Source organism: Numida meleagris, chromosome 4 (assembly GCF_002078875.1).
Source record: "Numida meleagris isolate 19003 breed g44 Domestic line chromosome 4, NumMel1.0, whole genome shotgun sequence".
Lineage (NCBI taxonomy): Eukaryota > Metazoa > Chordata > Aves > Galliformes > Numididae > Numida > Numida meleagris.
The window spans coordinates 23,433,214-23,456,208 of NC_034412.1; the positions used below are offsets into that span (position 1 = coordinate 23,433,214).

Sequence of the window (22,995 nt, forward strand, 5' to 3'; positions counted from 1 at the left end):
TTTGCCTGAGTGGAACTCTGCACTCCTATCAGCAGAACAGTGACCTGGCACCCATGTTGGTGTTTGTCCCAGCTGTTCTTCCTGCAAGCGTTATCTTCCTTCCTCCAGGCTAATCAGTTCATTGAAAAGGTCTTCATAAATCAGAATATGCACGTAATGTTTACAAAACACAGGACCTTAATTAGAAATATATTTTAATTTACACTAAGCAATAATACAAAATAACTGAGCTTGTAAAAGTCCACCATCCTGATGAAACCATTTGAAAGACAACAGGACTTGATTCCACCCGTCATTACACCTTCCACGAGTCAAGTTTCCAAGAGTCAAAAATAAGTGCCCCCACCCTTTTTGAAAACAAACAAACAAACCCACAAACAGGTCTACATTTCTGCTGAACACCAGAAACGTGTACAGAGTTCCCAAACTGGGGAGGGGAATCTGGAAGAAATAAATATTTAAGCCACCGAGAAAAGATTTTTCAAGTTCTTGTGCCCTCACAATGCAGGCATCCTTATCAAACCAAGAGGACTGCACTGATCTCCAGTACACCTGCATATGACAGTGCTGAATTTCCCTTTATTCACAACTCCCTTAGTAAGCCTGAGAGATGGATTGGTACAGAGGGTGGAGGAACAAAGTTCTCAGATTTTTCCACTCATTTTGAGGGGTGGAAGGTCAACTTTAGTACTGGAAGCTGCGTTTAGTCTGAATGTCGTCAAGAATCTGCTGTAATTCCTCATCTTCAAATCGACCCTCCAGGCTGCAAGGTAAGAACAATGAGGGTACGTTAAAGGTGTCAGAAACAGTCTCCCCGCTCCCCTCTGGATTCATTTCAGACACCCGTGCAGAGCCTCCTCTTTATGTGACAGAACTCCATCCTTCCCAGACCTTTCTGTTGAATGATTTCAAATCATTGTATCAAAAAGACAACCCAGGTATAGGCTTAACCAGACCCCTTGGCCTCATGCTCATAAGCCAGTCCACACTTGCCATGAAGGATGTGAGGAAACTGCCTCAAGTTGCACCAGGGGAGGTTTAGATTAGAAATAATTTCTTCACGGAAACGGTGGTTAGGTATTGGAACAGGCTGCCCAGGGAAGTGGAGATCATTTTTTGTGGAGGTATTCAAGAAATGTCTGTCCAACTTAAAAGATTCTATGAAATCTTAGCATACAAGAAGAAAACCGTACTTCAGATCAGTGTCTCATTCCTCCTCTATCTCAGACCGTGAAGTAACAAATCAAGACACAATACTGGAAGAACTCTCTGCCCCACCTCTACATTATTCACCCAGTGATTCATAGGAACAGTCCATTGTTTGCTCCAACAAAAAAAAAACAACAAGAAACACAGGTGGGTGGACTGAGAACCCCAATTTAGGCTGTTGCCCAGAGGTGTGGTAGAAGCCCCAACCCTGGAGACATTCAAGGCCAGGCTGGACCAGGCTCTGAGCAACTTGATCAATCTGTGGATGTCCCTGTTCACTGCAGGGGCACTGGACTAGATGGCCTCTAAAGGCCCCTTCCAACTCTATGATTCTATCACTCTTAATCCAGTAAATGTTATCTGAAGTGCATTAGGGATACTTAGATTGCTTCACTGTCAGATCAATGGGTAAGTGAAGAAAGAAACAGATGGAAAGTTTTTCCATCAATAGAGCTGGATTGTAGAGAAGGTATCTGTCCATAGCTAGCTTTAGACCACAGGAAAAGTACACAACAGTCCTTTTGGGACATATAAATGCTCACCTAGGGATCAAAGCTTTGGCTTCCTCAGCAGTCTCAGGACACAAGTTAGCCAAACACGCCAATTCAAATTTATGGAGCTTTTTCTGGAGCAGCAAGCTGTAAGGAAAGACAACAACTTGGTGAAATTACAAGCAAGGTAGATATGCAAAGGAGCAACCGAACAGATAACACAGAACTCTCTCTTTCACTCTGTTTTTTGACACTACATTCAAGTTTATTGGTGGAAGAAATATCTACTACATAATTGAATAGGTAAAACAAAAGTCACAGCTGTGGGAAGGCCCAGAACTACACTACAAATAGCCTAGAAAACCCTCCCACTCACTGAAATGTGCTGTATTTTAAACAATGAAAACAAAGCTGTTCAGTGGGCCCAACTGAGACCAAGCACAATGCTCCACAAAGAACAATGATCACATTTCTTGCCTTTCCACAAAGACAAGATTCAGAGCTATAGTGGTCCAAATAGGGAAACATCACTAAACTTCACTTCCATTCAATTACACCGACGTTACATATCAAATTCCTAAATCTTCCACCCACCTACGAACACTGGCAATGGTCTCGCGGTTTTTGAAGCGGCTGAAGCGCGCTGTGTAATTCAGAGTTTTCATGAAGACTTCTGACAGCTCCTGCTCATCTTCTGCGCTCTCATTCTGCTGCTTACGATGCTCAAGAAGCATATGTACTTCTGAATTCAGAAGAGTTTCCGCAGTTTCGAATTCTACATTTGAACAAGTGAACACCAGCATTAAAAGAAGTAAAGCATGGATAAATAGTCCACTTACAGGAGTTTTGTGTGACTGAGCTTTGGGAAATATCAACAGGATGATGTGGTTTGCTGCCCTTTCACCAAGGACTGGGCAGCATTCCACGCTGAAAAGAGATAAAAATTACACCATTCTGAGCAACCACCCAATGCATTTGTCTGCTTGACCCCACTTTTTACATTTGCAGCCCCAGACTTCTGGTTTTCTGTCATATTTTTGCAATGTTTTCTTCACCTACTTTTGGCAGAACTTAAGTAATATATGATCTGTACTATGAAGAAAATATTCAGCTATACAACATCCATTCACGGGTGATACCTACGGTCTTGGAAGGTCTCTGAGGGGTTCTTAAAGAAAACTGAACATGCTAAGACAAGCCTCATGCGCTCGAAAAAGTGGTAGACCGCTGGAACTGGGCACTACCAGAAACCCAGCGGCCCTCTGGCACTCATTTATGAAACCCCATGGTTTGCGGGTTTTTTCTGCAAAAGAATTGTTCAGACTGTTAGAGTCGCGAGTTATCACTCAGGCTCCAGACAGCCAGCTTCCAAAGGGCAGCGATATCGTAACATCAAAAGAAACGTGGATTAAAAACTACTGCTTACATCAAAACGAAGAACCGGCTGCGAAGAAAAATTGCTTTCCTCCTGTACACACGCACGTGGTCTACAGCAGGAAGGACGCCCGTACCCCAGCAGCCGCGTCCCCCCTCAGCACGCAGCATGCACTGCTCTCCACGCCCGCCGGGGAGACCCGCGGCCTCAGGGCTCCTGAGGACTCTGCAAGGCGGCCTCCGCCCGGCCTCGGCCCTCCCGCCGCGCACCTTTGGGGAAGACGAGCTGCGAGGCGTCCTCCTCCACGTCCGCCGTCCGCGGATCGCTACCTCCCGCCGCCATCACCTCACCCGGAAGCGGAAGACGCAGCGCACGGAAGCAGAAGGCCCTGCGCCCGGAAGCGCGGCGCTCTCAGCCTCGCCGCCCGCCATGGGGCTGCTGCGCTGACAGGAGCGAGCGGAAGGGCGGGAGGAGGGCTGCGGGTGGGGTGGGTGCGCTGCGTGTGTGTGAGGCAGGGCCAGCAGGCGAGCGTGTGTGTGTGTGTGGCAGGTCACCCACTTGTGGCAGAAGGAGAGCTCTGGTCCGCTGGGGAAACCATGCTGCTCTTTCGCACAGAGCAGCAGGTGCACCTCCACCTGCCTGGCTGCACAGCGGAGTGCGCTGGGAACTCCGGGCACCTCCATTTTGCTGCCTCAGGACAAAGGCAGCAAACGACCTCCCCAGGAAACATACCCACACCAGCATTACATCCGTCTCACTGTGGTAAATATATGTAAGTTTGGAGGGAAGGAGCATGGATAGCAACAGCAGTATGCTCTGGAAGGGAGATTGCCTTCTTTGGACTACCCAGGAGTAGTCTGTGTACCCCTAAAAGCTGCAGGCAGGCTGGAAATGACTGTATTCCTCCTGACACTGTTGGAGGATGGCCAGCAAAGTAACACGTGTAGCAGTACTTTCTCTGGAAAATGCATATGAAAGTGCCCAACCAGCTTAAGACTTAATCATCTTAGCAGACCATGCAGTGTCATTCTATGCCCTTAAAGAAAGACAGAAATAGACCGCTGGAGGATTTACCATGAAGCTGGTCTTGCTCTCTTGAACTCACATCTGTGCTAGCTGCAGTGCTCCCTGCGCTCTGGGCACAGCCAGTGTGAGCTCTACCAGTAGCTACAGGATCAGATCTTAGCTCAATGTTTGTTAACTATATATGAGCATGGCAGAGAAGCTAACTGAAAACTAATTAGCTAAGTAGTACAAACAGAAAGACATTTGGGAAGGTAGGGTGGAAATATCTCGGAACATCTAGTGAAGGAGGCTATTTCAATTATGTTTACAAGAAAACAAGGAAATCCATGCCAGATTGATGAGAGAAGCTTTTTAAAATCATTTGGCATCCCAGTGGCTTCTCACATAACCCGTCTCCTCAGAACATCATGATCCTCACACAGGTAGCTTGCAGTCTCAGTTTCAACTTTAACTTCTGTCATTCCCCAAAGATCTCTCCTACTTAAGTACATGAAAACTGAAGTGATTCAGGGAACTGTGAGAGTGTAAAGGTACAGCTAAGGAGGCTGTGGCGGAGGGTAACGGTTCACTGTCACTGCTGTGTTTGGTTTTGGTCTAAGGTTTTAGACATGAGACTGCTCTTACATAGTCTAGGACAGAAAGTATTTACCATTGCAGGGTTTGGGACATTCATGGTTTGTTAGATAGAACCACTACAGCAATTTCTTCATTCCCTCAATTTGAAAGTAGACCCACTAACAACTGATTGCACAAACACAGCTATCAGACGTGCACACACACACACACACACACACAAAAGGAAAACAACAATAAAAAAAACAGTAAAAAAAAGCACCTCTAGCTAAATATCTGTGTAGTAAAATGTAGGAACAAATCTAATAACAAATACGTTCTGTTATCAGTGTATTGTAATGTCTTTCCTTCTAACTCAACAGCAGAACTTATCTTCCTAGCAGCTCTGAAGATCTGTAGCAGTAATTACCTACAGAGTTTGTGTGTCGAAGCAACTGACTTTTTTTTTGGAAGGCAGGTTTTGACTGAAGGTAGTAAGATCAGAACATTGAAACCTTAATCTCTTCTCACTGTCAGCAACATTTTTAATGTGTGCTAGATCAAATTCCATGAGCAAAATCACCTGCTTAGAAAAATTGGTGTCAAAATAGCCATTATTGCAGAAGATTTACATGTTTTTTTTAATGTGTTCTTGAAATATAAATATCCAAGTTTTCCTTCATTTATTGACTCCTTTTAAAGTTATATAATAAAAATATAATGAATGAACATAAGAGCAATACAAAGTTATGTTAATACCCCAACATAATATGATAATAATCTGAATGTGATACTGGCTTTGAGACAATGTTGATCTTTTTAAAATACATATTGTGATATCTAAACATGCTATCAACTGGTTGTATAATATCTAATTTACATCAGAATTAATCTGTTAAAAAAGTAGCCAAGCTGACTGTACAAAAGGAAGAATTTTTCTACCCTACTGCTTTGTGTGCTATATGTAATTCAGTTTGAGAGCAATACTCACCATACATATAGGTCAGTGTGCATATTAATAACATCGAGTCACGTGGTAAAGTGTTCTGGCTCTAACTGTTGTCTTTGAGACACAGCATTTCTCAATCATGATTAGATACTTCTTTGTATAAACTTTGTCCAAAAATAAATTTTTATTTGGTACTTGGAATAAAACTGCTCGAGTATTCTTCATTTGAAATATGTTGTAGAGATTTCTCCCAGGCTTTCTGTCCTTTGTTTTTAGAGGGAAATCAGTGCTAAATGACTCATTGTTTCTTTTTTTTCAAGCAGAAATAAAACCAGAAGGAAGCTTTTTTTGGAGAATGATCCTGGTATTCCAATGCTGAGCTTGAATGAAATTATTTCAGCATGTGGTCTCTTGTATGCACTTGCTTCTGCCTGAGCTCACCTCCACAGCAAGCTGCTGAGGGTTACTGCAGCCACAAGAAGCAACAACATGCGTGCAAGAATCTCCAATGGAAGACACTGGCCAAAGATTTTATGTCTGACTGCTTCAACGTGAAACCAAAAGAAAAAAATAAGGAAAAACATATATGCCATAAAACAACACAAAAATAGATGAGTATACCCTAGTTAACAAATAAGCTAAGAAAGTATAACAGATAGCTTATCGGGGCACATAACAGCAGCGGATGCTAGTTTGGTGCTTGACATCAGAACATAGAAGTCACCTGTAGATCATGTTAGCTACAGACTCCTCCTTAACTCACCCCTCACAAAAAATAAATTCTTGCATTATCTTAGATCTTCCAAGGAAATGTAATTGCTGAAGTGCATGCTTTGGAGTTGCCTTGAAGTGTGAGTAAGCTTCTCGGGCATATTCAACTCAGAACTGCTCTCCCTCTTCAGGTAAATAGTTTTTTATTTCTTTTTTCCTTTCTTATACACATTCCTCCCTGATACCAGGGCTGCAGCTCCTGAGAACCACTAGTGTGAAATACAGGATCTTGAGCTACGTATCTGCCATAGGTCAGTCAGCAGCAGTGGCCTGTAATGTATAGAAAAACATGTAAACCAGAGGTAAGGGAAAAAGCCAGAAGGTGTCTTTGTGCACAATCAGTCGATCCTATCCCAAAGCAATCATTACAGTTTTCAGTAAGAATCTAGAAATACGCTTTTCTTTTTCCCAAAATAAAGTTTGTTTGTATTTAAGATCACTTCAGGACCTGTAAGGTACATATAATCCCTTTTTTCTTTAATTCATTTTGAAAGACCAAAACCAAAGAACACTTAGGGTACTACTATAAACCAGATTTACAGATCCATGATTTTTAGTGTGCTACAGAATTCAACGTACATGGGCTGTATGTTCCACCATCAGAACAACTAACAGAGTTATCATCTAGTCAATGTGATTTTGGAATGCGGACCCTTTGCTATATCACCATTAATGGAAAAATTTTAGTATTTGTGTTTAATTTTCCTACTATTTCTCCTTGCTTCTCCTAGCAAGCCTGTCTTTATGTTTCCAGACAGCTATGATAGCAGTTTGGCAACTGCCCTGATTCTGAACATAGTATAGAAGTAAGAGGCTTGGTATTTATACAGAGAGTGTTATTCAGCTTTGTAGATGAGAAAGATTTCTTCAAGTCCCATAAATGCCATAAGAAACCATGTAAAGAGAACAATACAAACAATTTTTTTTTCCATTACGATTTATTCTCTACAATACTTCATTAGAGGATAGAGTTCAATTATTTACACTCAGAAGTTATTACATAGGTAGGAGGCAACCAAGTGTAATACAAAGAATTGGTCTGACATCTCTGCACTGAAAGTCAAAAGAGGTCTCCTGCTTTAAGGAAATAAATTAACCCCAAAATAACTCAAAACAAAACAACATGTAGTTTCCAGAATACAAACAGAAAACAGCACTAATAGTCAGTGAAGATTGCAGATGTAGGTTAATGTACTACGAAAACAAATTATCCTGTGCAAAGGTTAAAACTCTTAGATTTCTTACAGAATTTGTTTTTAGTTCTTATAAATTGTAGATATGTGATATTTTGACCATAAAACCTTCCCAGACTGAAGTGATCTCAGTTGAGATTGACTGTTAAACATGAAAAGAAGTTTAAGAACCTCACAGTGGAAACATTCCAACACTGACAGACTCCAGTGATCAAAGACATTCTCCTGTATTTACTGTAAAACAAAGACAATTCATACTTGCAGTGAGATTATTTCTCAGCTGTGGTTGTCACGAGAATAAGCCCTTCTAGACCAAAAGGCACTTGCTTCTAAGGATGAGTTAAATCCAGATCAAACCAGGTGACAATTGCTTTAGAGGGAGTAGTTCTAACCTGCTGTCCCCACAAAGTAACCACAGAAAAATTACTGAACTGCTCGTTTTTGTTACCTCCATCTGGAGGCAAATCGAAGTGCATTTTGTTTCTCGTTCACTCCTTTCATCCTTATGCATAGCTGCCACGTAATGATCTAGAAATGGGATTATTTCCTGAGACCACCTGTCCTTGTCATACATTTTTCTGAGCTAATTTCACTATCGACACACTTTTCAACTGACTGTATAGTTGGACCCTTATGACACTAAAACTGAGAGGGCCTTTTTCTAACGCAGCAGACCAGTGGTTCTGATTTGCTGGCTTCTCACTGCAGCAAGACAAGAACACAGTACATATTTAGAGGCTTTTTTGTTGTTGTTTTTTTAATCCAGACTGAGCAGGGAAATGGAAGTGGGAGAGTATAAGGCTTCCCCAGTGCCAAACCACCTAGCTCACTTCAAGCTTATCCAATCACATCACTCAATCCTAAAATTCTGTTCTTTAAAAATGATCCTAACCTTCCCCACCCCACCCCTTCGTCATCCCCTATTCAAATAAAATGAAATCAGGAAAACACTATACACCGGTGAAGACGCAGAACAGGGCAAATGCTTGAAAAAGAAACAGAGTTGAAAAGCCTGGCACTGTATGCCTGCATGACCAGTCTCACTGAGCGTGCTCAGGGGTGAAGTTTTAGCACCATTTTTTTTTGCTCTTTTTAAACTTTTATGAAATTAAATTCTAACATAGAACACTTGAACAGTAATGAGTGTAGCCCTATGTATCATACTGTTTGACAGCTGAACGGTGAATGGTATTGTCCAGAGCTGACCCCATCCTCCCTCATCACTCCAGGGCACCTGGGAGAGTAATTACAAACCACTTGAGTTTGTAACAAGACCGATTTATTCTCAGCAGCAGGAAATTGTGAAACAGTCCCTTCATCTTCAATTGCTTTTCAACAACATCACAAGAGAAAAGTGGCAATTTATAAGAATGACCCAGTACAGGAGGAAAGCTAGGTCAATATCGCACAGTTATCCAGAACAGGACTCCCTCCTTTCCCTCGCGTCTCTCTCCTCCAACAGCAGGAGGACACAATACCACCGTAAAGCAAAACAGCACAGGCCTGTTTTCTGCTCTAGGACCAGAAGGAGCAGCAGCACACAGTTCTGAGCTTCCTACCAGCCTTATTCCCTGCCTCGCCAGGACAGATTTTCAGACTTAGAACACCAGCCAGTTTCAAAAGCCATTATTACCAGACACAAGCAAACTTTAAAGCTGTGTGCGACTGAACAGCCACCACTCTGCTATACACTTGTATTTTCTTTCCTGATCATTGCTGACCCTCCAGAAATGTTTCTGAATTTACAGTTGGAATTCTAGTGACCTTGTTGACAGAGTGTCCCTTCATGACACTGTAAAACAACAACTGGAGAACGTATCTTCCTCTTAGAACAGAGTATTTCTTGCAATCAGTGATAGGAGAAGAAATACAGAATGCACACTAGTGTCATACAGTTTAGGTAATACAGGTTTCCCCACTCATTGCCTTGATGTGGTAATGAAAGAGCTGTAGAATATACAACCAGCGAAACTACACAGCTTCATTCAAAAGGCCCGCCATAAACTGGAATACTGACAAATCTCAAGCTCGATAGCCACACTAGAGAAAGCGGCTGTCCTATGAAAAGGAAGGTCCCCAAGACAATTTTCTAAAGTTAAAGAAATTTCAGTCACTTGTTTCCCTTGTGACTACAGTCTATTCCCTGCCAATTCCTCCCCACACGTAATCAGGCTCTCTTAAAAACGTCTCGACACAAAACAGGGTAGCAACAGCGAAGACTGTCCAGGGTACACTCAAGTTACCTTGTCCTTCATGTACACAGCATGACATTTTTGCTCTCCTACAGGCAAAACAGTTTTCTATTTCATAGCAGGCTACATTACAAAGCACTACCTAAAAACCCAGCAAACTGTAAACCAAAAGGAGTTCTAGAGAATCCATCTACAGCAGGATCTGAGAATTAGAGCCTTCTAGGGCTTACTTAAATAACAGATTCATCTGCAGTACTATCCAAAGGTTTTTCACATCTTCAAATGCTTTCTGTCTGTGAGGATGGGGTGCTACCCAGATGTTCAACCCTCTCTGTATCATAATGTCCAGTGATGCGCAGGGACTGCAATCAGCTCTTGGTACAACAACAGATACCAGAGGTTAAAAAAAATTAAAAAGAACCTAAAAAATGTTTTATTGGACTCCGTTGCCCAGGCTGCCAGGGGAATGCTCCTTCTTGATCTGGGGGGCTTCCATAACGAATAACTCAAGCTTCCAGAGTGTTGGTAACACACACAAACAGATCAGTCTCAAGTGGCACTTTCACTCCTAGAGGTCTTCTGCACCTCACAACAGTTCGTAGGCATGGAGCTCCAATCCAATTAAATCCCCGTTAGGAGGGAAGGCTGAGATAAGGCTTGGGCCCCTGAAGTTCTGTCATGCTCTCATCCTCCCCCCAGGTCAGCTGGAAGGCAGACTTGGCAACGGAAGCTAGCATCATAAAATGGTGCAGTAATAGAAGTAACTGGACCAGGAAGAAGAGGCATCTGCCCCGATGATGTCATAGCCGTTGGCAGCAACTGGGTGGTGGGACTGGTCATGCAGCCGTGTGTCAGGAGTAATGATTGTAGAGGGGAGGGGCATGAAGAGTGCCATTCTGAAAACAATGCTGACGAGAGGCCATGTATTCCGCATAACTGATTGTCACCTTCTCACTGCGGTACCTGTGGAAACAGCATCAGAACAAAAAATGGAAAGAGATAATACCATATGGAGTGGACTAAATACGTTCATCCCACGTCAGCTTTTGGATCATTGCTAACAATGATAAATAAGGAGACAGCCACTAACTTCAACAGCTACTTTGTTTTCCATTGCCTTGTGCAATAGTCTGGATAAACTTTCTGAGCTTTATTTAGCTTTAGTGTGCCAAAAGTTGAGCCCTGTTCAAGATAATCATAATAAAGAGGACTCCTGAAGTGGCACACAGGAAACAACCAACCAACTTGTCTTCTTTTTATCCACTTCCTTCAGAGAAAAAAAAATGAGAGCATGAAAAATTTGCTAGAAGCAGAAGACTCAAAGTTTCAGAGACTAAACAAACAGTATTCAGGTATTATTTACTTCTTGGGTGATCTTCATACTTGAAAGGTTAGCGAAAGCAGACAATGCAGAGCTGGGTAAAAGGAGATTTATTATAGGGTACATTTCACTCGGTCCTTGTTGTAAAATCAGAATTCACAAAGTGTGAAGTCCCTTCTGAGACCAGATTCCCAGAGGCGCTTCTAACCATACTGCACAAAAGAACTTCAAAGCAGCTGTGAATTCCACCGAGTTGCATCCTCCTGGATACACCTCCTCCTGCTTACACCACATTCTAAGGAAAAACTTCATCCTGTCCTCTCATTAAAAAACAAAACAAAAAAGAGCCCCACATCTATCCAACTCTTTATTCCAGAGGCGGGGAACAATGTGATAAATTACTGTGTTTCCATACAAAACCCGAATGTCCAAATTTTTATTAACAAAGGGAGCTGAAACCAATAAAATAGCCTGGAGCATAGAAAAACAAGCAAACTCTAAAAATCAGCCAGATGTGAGCATGGTTTGGCTGGAAGACAGCTATCACCTCCAAATAGCTACACCATCCACAGGTCAGTATGTGCAGAAAAGGAAGTCCGTTGTAAAAGTACCTTTTAATAAACTTTCAAGTGTTCTGCTTCTCTTGATCTGATGACTACATTAAAAAGCAGTTACACTTTTCAGAAAGCACTCACTTTGATCCTGCATCAACTGAATACATTACATTTCATCCCATATACATAATCTGCCTAATGTGTGGAATTGGTGATGTTGTCTTTCAGCCTCCACCTACCTATCATCTGATAGAAGTGTGAAGACGTACACCAGGCACAAGTAAATTGAATCATCCACAAAACACCATAAAAGAAATCTTAAAGGCAACAAATACATCACCTTACCTGGTGAGTTTAATCGTTTTCCTAAAATCATTGGTAATAGGAGCCTTAAAGCCACCTTTCCTGAGTAAGGAGTCTATGGTCTGGATCTGATCCCAGTCTAATGAAAAATAAAAACAAGGAATATCTTTCAATATAAAAATGATGTCTGAAGAAGAGAAGAAATGCATTAAAATGCCTCTAGAGAAGCAAACAACTAAACAGGAAATTCTGAACTTTAAAAATACCAGTGCCAAACTGGACATACACGATCTTATGCATGCACACTACCTGCACATGCCAACCCCTTTTAACTCATATTTGAACTGCAGTGGTCTATAAAACAGTAATTCCATTTTTTCCATACAACCTCTCTTCTTACAAAGGTCCGTGCCTTGCCTCTGTTGCAGAGACACCAGACTGTTTTATCATGTGCCACTCAGTTTTAGTTCTTAAGACTTAAAATAAGGTAATACTTAGCTTTACACAGACAAATTGGGATCAGCCTGATGCTCTAGTGATAGCACAGTGCACTGCTATGTGAGAGATCAGAGTTAAAATTCCTACCTTAGTCTTTTGCCCCAGAGCCAGGAGGATGCGACCACTCCACTCTGCTAGGTGGAGGAAAGGAGGCAATATTTTGAGCAGTTACCATGGTGGCCGCTACTATATTTGAGTGGGAAGTGTGCTCCAGAGGGGCCCTGTTTCCTGCCCTCATCTGGAGGATGCTACTTTAGCAACAATGAGGAGGAAAGGAACTCTCCTGTTGGTACTGTGCAGTCTGCAGTTATCCTAGTTGGTGGAAGAAACATAGAAGAGGAAAGATGCAATGCTAAATGAAGCTGGAAGTTCCATATTTTGAGATCCTCTATTTCTTATGCCCTAAAACATTTCTTTTTACACTAAGATAAAACTGTGCACAGATGTGGGGTGAGAGAAAGGCCAGATGAAAACCCAACAGCAGCTCTATCAGGTGTCAGTTATCCAGATTAAGTCTGGTGGATCCATGGCACTACTATAAGGAGAGCATTGCAATCCAAACCCAAAATCCACAGATTTATGTTACCCAAGTCTGCGATACAGCATATTGACACGTTTAGCTGTCATCTCAAACCCACCTTGTTCCTTAGCAACCTCAGGTAAATACGTGGCTGTGCGTTTGACACCTTTCTCATTGATGAACTCTATTCTGATCCCATGGATCCCAACCTATAGATGGAAATGAATAGCCAAATAAGAGGTGTTTGCTACAATTAAGTTAACAACTGATTTGTTATTCCTGCAACACTGTGCATTTCTCTACCACCAGTGGCCTCCCTGCCACTTCTAAAGAAAGTCTTCTTAGAAGTCAGATAGTTTGCCATCTCTTACACTGGTCCAGCAAGACAAGAATCTCTAACAAAGAATCATGCCTAAGCTAGCCCAACCACAAAGTCTATTTAATCTTCCTTGAGCTAAGTATACTCCTATATAAGAAATGTTTAGGACATTTTACATGTTAGGTTTTAACTACCTTTTATTCCCAATTTCTGTTTACAGCATCAAAGCACTTCCCAGGCTTATACACACATACAGACACACACGCATACACACATCCCTAAACCTACTTGCTACTGGGCTAAATCCATAAAATACTTTCTTTGCCACTTCTACTGCCACTCAATCCCCTCCTCCCAACCAATACCATACTATCAGCCCATCGTCCTCCTCCCTTCTAGTTTCCCAGCCCCACATTTCTGTCCCCAGTTTGGTTCCCCACACACCCTTGTAACGAAGGAGACACATCACTATGTACTAACCCGAACCCAAACGGAACGAGTGATGCAGAGTTCCAAATGCACCTGTTCTCACCTCCCAGTCCAAGTAGTCACTGGCATCCTCAAAGTTAGTGAGGAGGGAGACAGAGCAGAAGAGTTTGGGCAGCTCCTCGCGGGTCAGGGGTGGAAATCGGCTGTCCTTAAGTGCACTAAGGGAAAAAAAGATATATTGCCTAATCTGAACATCCAATAAAACCATCAGATGCTCAGTAATACTCTTGTTGATTATGCCTCTGTGAAGTATTTTTTTTAATTTGCTACTGCAGATAAAGCGATTTCCATCTATTCATGATCTAACGAACTATAATATGCAAACACTAGTTACAAGCCTCCTGATGCTGTCTTCCACTAACTGCCAGTGGAGAGAAGTTAGGAGGCTACGTGACACATCAAGACTGTTAGTATATAAGACAGATTCAACATCAGCTTTAAAATGTCAACAAAAATTCACCTGGTGCAAATACATTTCCCTAAATCCTGATACATTACCTCACCCTAACCATCGTACAATTCTCACGTTTATTTTACCGTGAAGTGTATTAATTATGTTAATCCAATAAAATAACTTAACTTTGAATCCTTATAGTTCCTCAACAAATTCAACTAATTTCAGGTTTATTTAATTTTCAATGTAGTTACCTGGTTAATGTGTATTCCCTGAGTCCTGAGTGAAGATTCATGGCTGAAAAGGTCCCAATACAGCCACGAAGCCGCTTATCTCGCCCCGTCTTCCACGTCACAAAGAGTGGACTGAAAAGGCAAGAAACGAGAAATACTTCAGCCTCTGGAGATAGACCTTTCAGGGGAGATAACAGGTACAAAAGAGCATGTATGCGTGCACTTTCTTTCTTGTCCTCACTGTAATAAATCCTAATACGCATGCCTTCTCAACCTGCCATCTAGCAATATAAAAGAAAAAGACATTTCCAAATGCAAAATCAGTTCCTCCCCACACCTTTCCAGCACACTTCCTTATCTCCACCAACACCTTCCTTGCTAGACTGCACTGTTTTCTGATGAGTAAGATAGTAAGTAGTAGTAAGATAGTAAGACCCCACTCATTAACGTCTGTGAGTAACGGCCTCACTTAACAGTACCTGGTAGCCTATAGGACAACTAAAACTCATACAGGTGAAGAAAATAAGATTACTCATTTACAGAACCTTGGAAAATGAAAGACCCCCAATGGTTTGCATTCTACAAACCATCTATAATTCAGCTTTGCAAGAGAAGTATAAAACCACTGCCCCAAACATGCATTTTCCCCATCTACTCATAGATTTACAGGCATGATAGTAGACTCTCAAAGTCACCAGGCTCATTTCAATTTGTTAAGCCAACAACCATGATAAAACTCTGAGAAAACATGAAATTCTGAACAACAATATTCAAAATAGCTCTGCAAAGAGGTAAACAGATAAAGACGACAGTGAATACCAGGGGCAAAAAGTTCACTTGTACAGAAGGGAGTGAAACTGCAAACAGCTGGAGAGAGAAACAGGAAAGAAAGGATAATGGTGGCTGGAGCTCTAAAAAAAAAAAAATGTCTGAACATCTGGAAAATCATGCAAGGCAACTGATGTTACTGATCTAATGGTAAAAACAGGCTTATTTTTTCAGATTACAGAACATTGAATGCAAGAAGTGGTCACTCAGAATTCAAACAAACCCAAACATAAAGTTGGTCATCAGTGATACCAAACATGTGGATGTCTATTGGACTTCATGATGATATGACAGGAAAACACACAATGTTAACAAAATCTTTTTCTGAAATTATATAGATATTACCAAGAGTTCTAACACACGAAGACAGGACTGATTCTACATCAAAGCACAGGCAATAAATTTTCTCCAATTCTTGTAGCAATGTATTTTTGCAGTCAGTAAACATCACCAAAAATATGGAGAGATTCTGTTTGGATAGCAAAACCAGCATGGAGAGGGGATGATTTCTCAAACACAGGCAACAGAACTTCTCATGTCTTAATAATCAGAACATTTTTTGAATTGCAGTGACAAAACAATGTCCAGCTGTTACCCAGATCAACAATAGAATTACAAGACCGGATCACAGCATAAACCAAGCATTCAGGATCTAGTTACCAGCTGTGACCAACAGCAGAAATGCCACCCTCAACAGCAAACAGTCTTTAGGTGATAATTGCGAAGTACTGTGCCCACAGAGGAAGTGGAAACATTCTTCAGCAACCATCAGCCACCTCGTGGCTCCTTGATCAAGGCAGAAGATTTACTGCTCTCATTTTTCAACAAGACTTCAAGGTACTTTCAGGATATCATTCCTCTCTATTTTCATCTGATTACCATATGTTGAAACAGAAAACAGAAACAGAGCATAAGAAAATACATTAGAAAGTTTACAGGAAAAAAAAAAAGACACTAAGCTTACAAAGGAGATTTCTGAGACGCATTATTGTCACAAGCTCGGTGAAAATTTAGCTTAATCTAATTAAACTTTTTGAACAATTACTTTGCCCAAACAGAAAAAAGGAAGGGAGAAGATGAAAAGCACTACTGACAGAATACAAATGTAAGTTCCTTCTCTTCTTGGATTCACATCACAGGTTCACATTTCAATTCACCTTTTTCCACTTAAAAAAAAAAGTTTCCACTGAGCTGTGACACAGCTTTCTACATCTATAATAGAAGAGATATTACCAGGAAGGACAAGATAATTACATCCAGGAGGCTGTCATATTTTTAAAAAAATCTCATTTTTAACAGGTTTTGACTGCGGTCATAACAACTAAGGCATAGAAAATGTATATCATTTCATACAAATTGATGAAATTGCACTGTTTTAGTTTTTCACCATATAAAAGACGTTTCTTAGTGTGAGGAATAAACGCTTTTAGCAAATTCCAGGTGCTGATGATAGTAAGTCAATTATTCCACAGCCCTTTCCAGAAAAGTGCATTTCCTTTACGTATTAAGAGAAGTTGCAATAATCTTTTGCCCATGATCACCCAAGACCACTTTCTGATCTTTTGCAGTCACATCCTGATGAGACCAGGGCAACCACTTCCCTCCGGCCACAGCACCCTACCCAGGCGCTTGCACTGTGAGTGGGCTGTGCTGAGTACAGGGCAGTTCCAGGAGCAGACAGCTAGCTTTCCCAGCTGCAGCTACAACGGGAGTTACGAGTAGCAAAACACGGGTTGCTGGAAGCAGTATGGAGCTTGCATTACAAGAAGAACTGTTGCAGTACAGACCTCATAACACGCCTGTTATTTTTCTTGCATGGCAACTAGGAACTTGCATGGTACAGAACTTTAGAACAAACTGGCTGAAGAAGTAACTAATTAACTATTTGCATGTCATACAGGTTCAAAATTAGCATATTCTTAGTAACCTGAATAATGAAGGTAATGCTTTCTTCATTTGCCAAGTTAATTTAGAGCTGACTCTGAATCTTGCAAGCCACCTTTTCTACAGCAAGTAGTGAATCTCACTGTTAATGTGTGTACAAGGTCCTCCACCCTGCAGGTACCCATCAGCATCACCACAATCATCACCATCACCACCCACATGCATACGTCCTCTGGATAACTGGCATTTACAGCACATTTCAAACCATGAAAGTTAGAGTTATGACATCACATCATTTATTCAGGATACTGACCACAACCACTGCCTTTGGGGTTCAGCACCGATAGGTCTGCTATCTGAGAAACAGGTCAGGAAAAACCTGGGCTCCTCTCTGTTCCTTCCATCTACAGTCCCCTTCTTGTCTCTCCTGAGAGACCTCTGGTGTATATATCTTTGTTTGGTTATGCTTTGGAGTGATGATCTAAAAGGCTTCAAGATTATCAGCACCGGAATGCTGAATGAATTTTAGCTTCTCAAATTGGGGCACACAATTTGAAACAACCAACATTTCTGAAACAAGGCCCTCTGTGAAACTCATCAACTGAAATTTGATTTAATGCCAAAATAATGAAGCGATATAAAAATAATCTCTTACTGATTATGGAACAGAACGCCACCACCTTTGCATTTCAAGCAACAAAATAAATGAATATGCTCCTTTTAGAAAACAACATAATTAGTTTAGGTATGAGAAATGTCAGTAGAAACATTTCTGTCTGGGGAGACCCTAAAACTATTCTGTACTCCAATACAGAGTCTGTCTCCATTCACTTGTACTTACAACATTAAACAGCTAAGCCTGCAGCAGCATTAGGAACATGTACCTATAATCCTGCTGGGATAATAACTGCATGGATACACAACCTACATCCGACTCTACAGTGACAGCCAGTAAGGTGGGGAGATGTTCAGTGCAAGGAAAAGTCCTTGACCTCTTTAAGCCGTTGTTCCTTTACATCAATTTAAAATTCATTAATTTAAATTAAGGGTGGCAACACCTTCATATTTGATCTGTTGTTCTGGAGGTGGCCCCTTGAGGGGCATCAGAAGTTCTATTTGTCATTGATCTTTCCCATATAATTCTTCAACCAAACATTCTAACATTAACATTTCCACACCCCACACATTCAGCTTTCAGATAAACATTAGCTAAACCTCACCAAAGTGAAAGTTACCTGGCATTTCACAAATCCTACTATCTTCTCATACACATCTCCCTTCTTATTAACCTTGCTATCATCCCTGAAAGTTAACTCCCAATTTCTCCGCATATTGTCCAGCCAGCACCACCTCCATAATCACCAGTTTTTCAGTTCCACAACTTGAAAATGTTTGATTCTCCTCCCTACTAAACCCATTAGCTTGGGTAACTTGTGTGTGTCCTTGTCCAATTTTCTTTAGCTCAGCTGTTGTTTCGAGATCAGCCAGAAACTCGCTTCAACTGCTTACTTCCCTCCTTTCCAATTTGCTAGCAGAAGAAAGTCTCTTCCGTCATCCTTTCACCAACTCAGTGCTTGGCATCAGAGGCAGAACACTCTTCAAATTAAGTAAATTATTTTGTTGTTTTCTGTCAACTGTTTAATTTCAGCTTCAATTGTTTTAGTATAATTTTGTGGAAGGCATGGTGCGGTTAATTACTTGGAGGTCAAGAAGCCTTACAATGAAGGGAGCCAACTGAAGCAGAATGTTATCATGAGGTGGGTTTGCACTCCTCAATAAAAGCACAAATGGTGTCATGCAGTGCATCAGACTATAAGCTGAAGAAGCAATGTAACTCCTCATATCTGCCCACCTCTCTTGTAGGACTAAGCCTATTCTCACTTGAACACCACTCTTCAGAGCTCAACTCCACCAACAACTTCAACAGAATATCTTCACTCTTTCATGCAGCTACAGGGCATCCTTTTTGCGCCTGGCAGGCTGAGCAGAACATCCCCTTCCTCCCCACACACTGGTTCACCTGCTTCCCAGGGGAAACCCATCTGCCCACCCCAGCACCTCGACCCCATCACAGCTCTGAATGCTGCTTTCTCCACTTTCTTCCCACACGCAATTTACTCACTAGGGGTCATTGGTAAATCGAGGAAGGCGTGGCTGAGGGAAACCGTACAGATGACAGTAGAGTACATCAAAGCAGTAGCAGCACATCTCCGCTGTCACCACCAGGTTCTTGGTGCTACTGGCAGTTCCATTGGGCCGAGTAAGCGGGCTCAGAGCTCCTGAAGTGGGATTCATTCGAGTGATTGGGGAATTTCCTGGGCCCAAAGTCAAGTCAGATACGTTCTCCCTTCCATTATTCCCATCAGTGTGCTGGTGGTTCTGAAGAGGACCTGAACTGGAGCCTGGTACAGTTGTGGCCTGATTCCCATGACTGTGCGTTCCGCTCCCGGACAACTTGGGCTTCTTTACCCCACAACAGCCAGCTGCCAGTTTGGGCTCAAGGGGAGGAACACAGCGTCTTTTTCCCATCCTGCTTCAAAACTTGCTGCCTGAAGCACTTGCAGAATCCTGGCAAGGAAGGGAAAAAAGAAGTAAGCTCTACACAAAACAGTTTCAGGTGGAAAACCAACAGCTGTTTCCTTGCTTCTCTAAGTTGTCGGCTTTGCTTTTCCAACAAAAAGTGGAAGAAAATCCCTGCAACATGCAACTTGCCACATGCCTCTAACACAGAGGGAAACCAATCCAGCAGAATGGGTACTTCTACACATAAATCAAAAGAGTGCATACACAAGAGGAAATCAAGCTTCTGAGTTAGTGCAATTCACCACTTTGAAAATAGGCAGCTCATCACAAAAACAAACACCACAACAAAAAACATCCACACCACCAGAACTAGCCTTCCCATAAAGAGAAGGAAGCTGGGAAAACTGAAGGGGAAAAAAAAAAAAGGAGACTTTGGACTATACATCTCATTCAGTACTACTGCAGATCATCTGTTCCCCCCAGTTATGGCTATTCCAATGGCAAACTGCTTCACAGCCACGGCTGCACCTCCCTTCCTCCTTCTCAGCAGAAGGGCGACAACTCCTTTGGCCCACACCCCAGGGTGGGCCTCACTACAGAAGGAGCACAAGCAAGGCACAGAGAGAGAAGCTATGAGCTTTGAACCACCACTCTGTGAACAACAGACTACTGCTCAGACCCCAGGGGCCAGCACCTGCATTTGCTTTCTAGGACTAAGGAAATCAGCAGTGGCCAGAAGCAGACAGACAGGGTCAAGATACACAGGAGAGGAAGAACTGAAGACAGCACAGCCTCAGAGGAGGGAAGTGGTATGTACAGAAAGCAGATAAGTGCATAGAAAAAGCAGAACTGTTTTTGCTGCAAAGTGGAGAACACTATCTCATACAGCACGAGGAGGGGTGGGACAGAGGGAGGAAAGCCTATGCAGATCCTCAAGGACCACACATCAAGCGTAGGAACTTATTAACTGTAATGCTGCCATCACCATGAGATCTGGGCACACAAAGGGAACAACAAACAGTCCCCCTTCTGTCAAATAGGGCTAAAATCACAGATGTCCAAGTCACGGAGGGTACCACGAAGACCTGGAAGTCACATCCAGCTCCTGGAGCGCCAGGCTGCTGCCTGAAGCACTGCATCACCCATCTCTGAACTGTTCCAAACAAATAACTGATTTGTGAACCCAGAGCCCGTACACAGAAAAGGGGAAAACCCAAACCCACACAGACGCACAGCAATCCCTGCTCTGACAGCTCCCTTCCTTCTGTGACCCAGCTACACCCAGCAGGTCGCCAGCGATGCTGCGCTGGAGCAGAGTGGCAACGGGACAGCTCTGCACAGAGGCTCACGCTGCTTAAAAAACCCTCAACCTGACGTTTTCAAAAGATAACCCGCATAGGGCACAGGGAACACGACCTAAGGAAATCAGCCTGCTTCCTTCGAGCTCTGCCTTCGGAACCAAAGAGAACCGAAAAAAGAAAAGTTGTGCCGCTGCAGCTGTGGCAGAGGAGCCCGCTGGGGTACCGCTAAGCCTGTCTGCGCACGGGAAAGCAGAACGCCCGCCCCTCACTCACTCCTCGTTGTCTACCAGCGCTGTCCCGGCAGCGGGGTCAGCTCAAAGCAGCCGCCCGCCACCCGGCCCCGGCCCCGGCCCACCCCTCCTGGAAGGCGGCACAGAGCCGCGCACAGGCGGACAGCCTGACCTCCCCAGGCCCACAGCACGGCGGGCACCTGCCTGCGGGGCTCCCGGCTCCAGCCCGGCCGCGGCGGGGCACTGTGGGACGCGGCCCCGGTGCCGGGCGGCCCTCCCCACCCGCCCAGCGGTTGCTGCCCACCTCCTGCCCCGTCCCGGGCCGGGCGCGCTCCGCCTCTCCCCCTCTTCAGCCCAATCGGCGCCGGTGCTGCCCCGGCTGCCGCCTCATGGAGCCATGGGCCCGAGCGAGGCTCCCCGGAGAAGCGGGCCCGGCGGGCGAGAGAGGCAGGCAGCACCCGCCGGGAGCCGCGCTTCCCGGGGCCGGCGGCAGCAAAGGGAACTGGAGGACTAGAACGAGGCCGAGGGAAGGTCCTCCGCGATCCCGACAGCCTCCTCCCCGCCTGTGAGGTAATGATGGAAAAATGCACATAGTCCGCCAGCTTCCCATCGGCCCCGCGGCAGCGGCGCGACCATAGAGAGGTGAGGACGCTCTGCCCGCCTCGCAACCATAGATACGGCCGACTTCCGCTCCGCGCCGGGGCCGGCCTCCCTCCGTGTCACGTGACGGGCCGCACGTGCGAGGACAAACAGTGTCGGGGGCGGGAGGGGTCGCGGGTGGGCGGGGCCTTCGCGGCAGGGAGCTCCCACGCCTCCAGCCGCGCGTCCACCCCATGGGGCGGAGGGAAACCCCGTCACGTGGCGGGGATGCCGCTCTCCCATTGGCTAGCGGCCGGCGTGACGGCACCGCGGAGGAGGGGCGCAGAGGTGTGGGAAACATCCATTCTGCGGTGGTGCTTCACGCTCCCGCTGGCGGGAAAACGGTGAGAGGGCTCCCGGCATCGGGCGGATTAGGGTTGCTCGGAGGCAGCTGCGCTGCCCAGGAACGGCCGTACCTCGCGGGCAGCCCGCTGCGGGAAGGAATCCTGCCTCTCCAACCCGCCCTTTGCAGCGGGAGCGCGCAGCGCTATGGTTAACTCGGCGGTTACATGCAGCCCTTCACGGCCCCACGGAGCGTGCTGCCATGTTTGCCTCCATTGAGCCCAGGAAAGAGCAGCTTGCATTATAAGCTTCCTAACGTCGTTACTGGGCATTATGTCTCACCATTAGCATTTAAGAAGTAAAAACATGAAAATGAGATCGGGCTGGTTTTAGGGCACGACCTGCTGAAATACCAGAGCAACACGACTGCATGCACTTTATTTAAAGCAAGATCAAGTGAAGTTCTGTTCTTTCTAATTGAACTTCTAAAAGAATGCCATTCTGGTAAAAAAAAAAAAAAAAAAAAAAAAGTAGTAAAATCAAGCTATCAGTCCTGCAAGTTGAAGGAGGGGAGAGGGGAAAGTATTTATAAAAGAGCAGTCTGTGAGATGGATGAGGACACTGAGAATCTTAGAATCACAGGGGTTGGAAGGGACCTCCCGAGACCATTGAGTCCAAGCCCCTGCTAAATCAGGTACCTACAATAGGTCACACAGGTAGCCATCCAAACAGGTCTTGAATACCTCCATAGGAGGAGACTCCACCATCTCTCTGGGCAGCCTGTGCCAGTGTTTCACTCAACAAAACTAATTCAGCAACTAGTACACACACAAAAAAAGTGAAATGTACAGATGAGATCAGTTCTGCATCTTTGGAGCTGCAATATGAATTACTTTCCTCTTTAGTACAAGTGACTGTT

The 22,995-nt window shown here is 43.8% G+C and overlaps 2 protein-coding genes and 1 long non-coding RNA gene across 4 annotated transcripts; 1 reads left to right on the plus strand and 2 right to left on the minus strand.

Moving 5' to 3' along the window:
* On the minus strand, positions 182-3,483 carry POLR2D (RNA polymerase II subunit D). The gene is made up of 4 exons (XM_021394978.1): positions 3,345-3,483; positions 2,295-2,475; positions 1,752-1,847; positions 182-763 (listed from the first exon to the last, which is right to left on the minus strand). Exons 1-4 carry the CDS (start codon positions 3,415-3,417, stop codon positions 685-687), a joined length of 429 nt encoding a protein of 142 aa, XP_021250653.1. The 5' UTR covers positions 3,418-3,483; the 3' UTR covers positions 182-684.
* Positions 3,493-11,981, plus strand: LOC110397925. Its single transcript, XR_002438080.1, has 3 exons — positions 3,493-3,847; positions 5,926-6,504; positions 11,862-11,981. It is a non-coding gene; the product is annotated as an uncharacterized LOC110397925 (long non-coding RNA).
* AMMECR1L (AMMECR1 like) lies at positions 8,140-21,891 on the minus strand. Of its 2 annotated transcripts, none has more exons than XM_021394976.1 (7): positions 21,460-21,886; positions 19,224-19,669; positions 14,411-14,521; positions 13,806-13,920; positions 13,073-13,163; positions 11,979-12,075; positions 8,140-10,721 (listed from the first exon to the last, which is right to left on the minus strand). In XM_021394976.1, the coding sequence occupies exons 2-7, from the start codon at positions 19,628-19,630 to the stop codon at positions 10,610-10,612; spliced, it is 933 nt and encodes a 310-aa protein (XP_021250651.1). In that variant the 5' UTR covers positions 19,631-19,669; positions 21,460-21,886; the 3' UTR covers positions 8,140-10,609. The 2 variants fall into 2 exon arrangements, 1 of the variants encoding a protein (XP_021250651.1); XR_002438079.1 differs by having other exon boundaries at positions 10,684-10,721; positions 12,522-13,163; positions 21,460-21,891.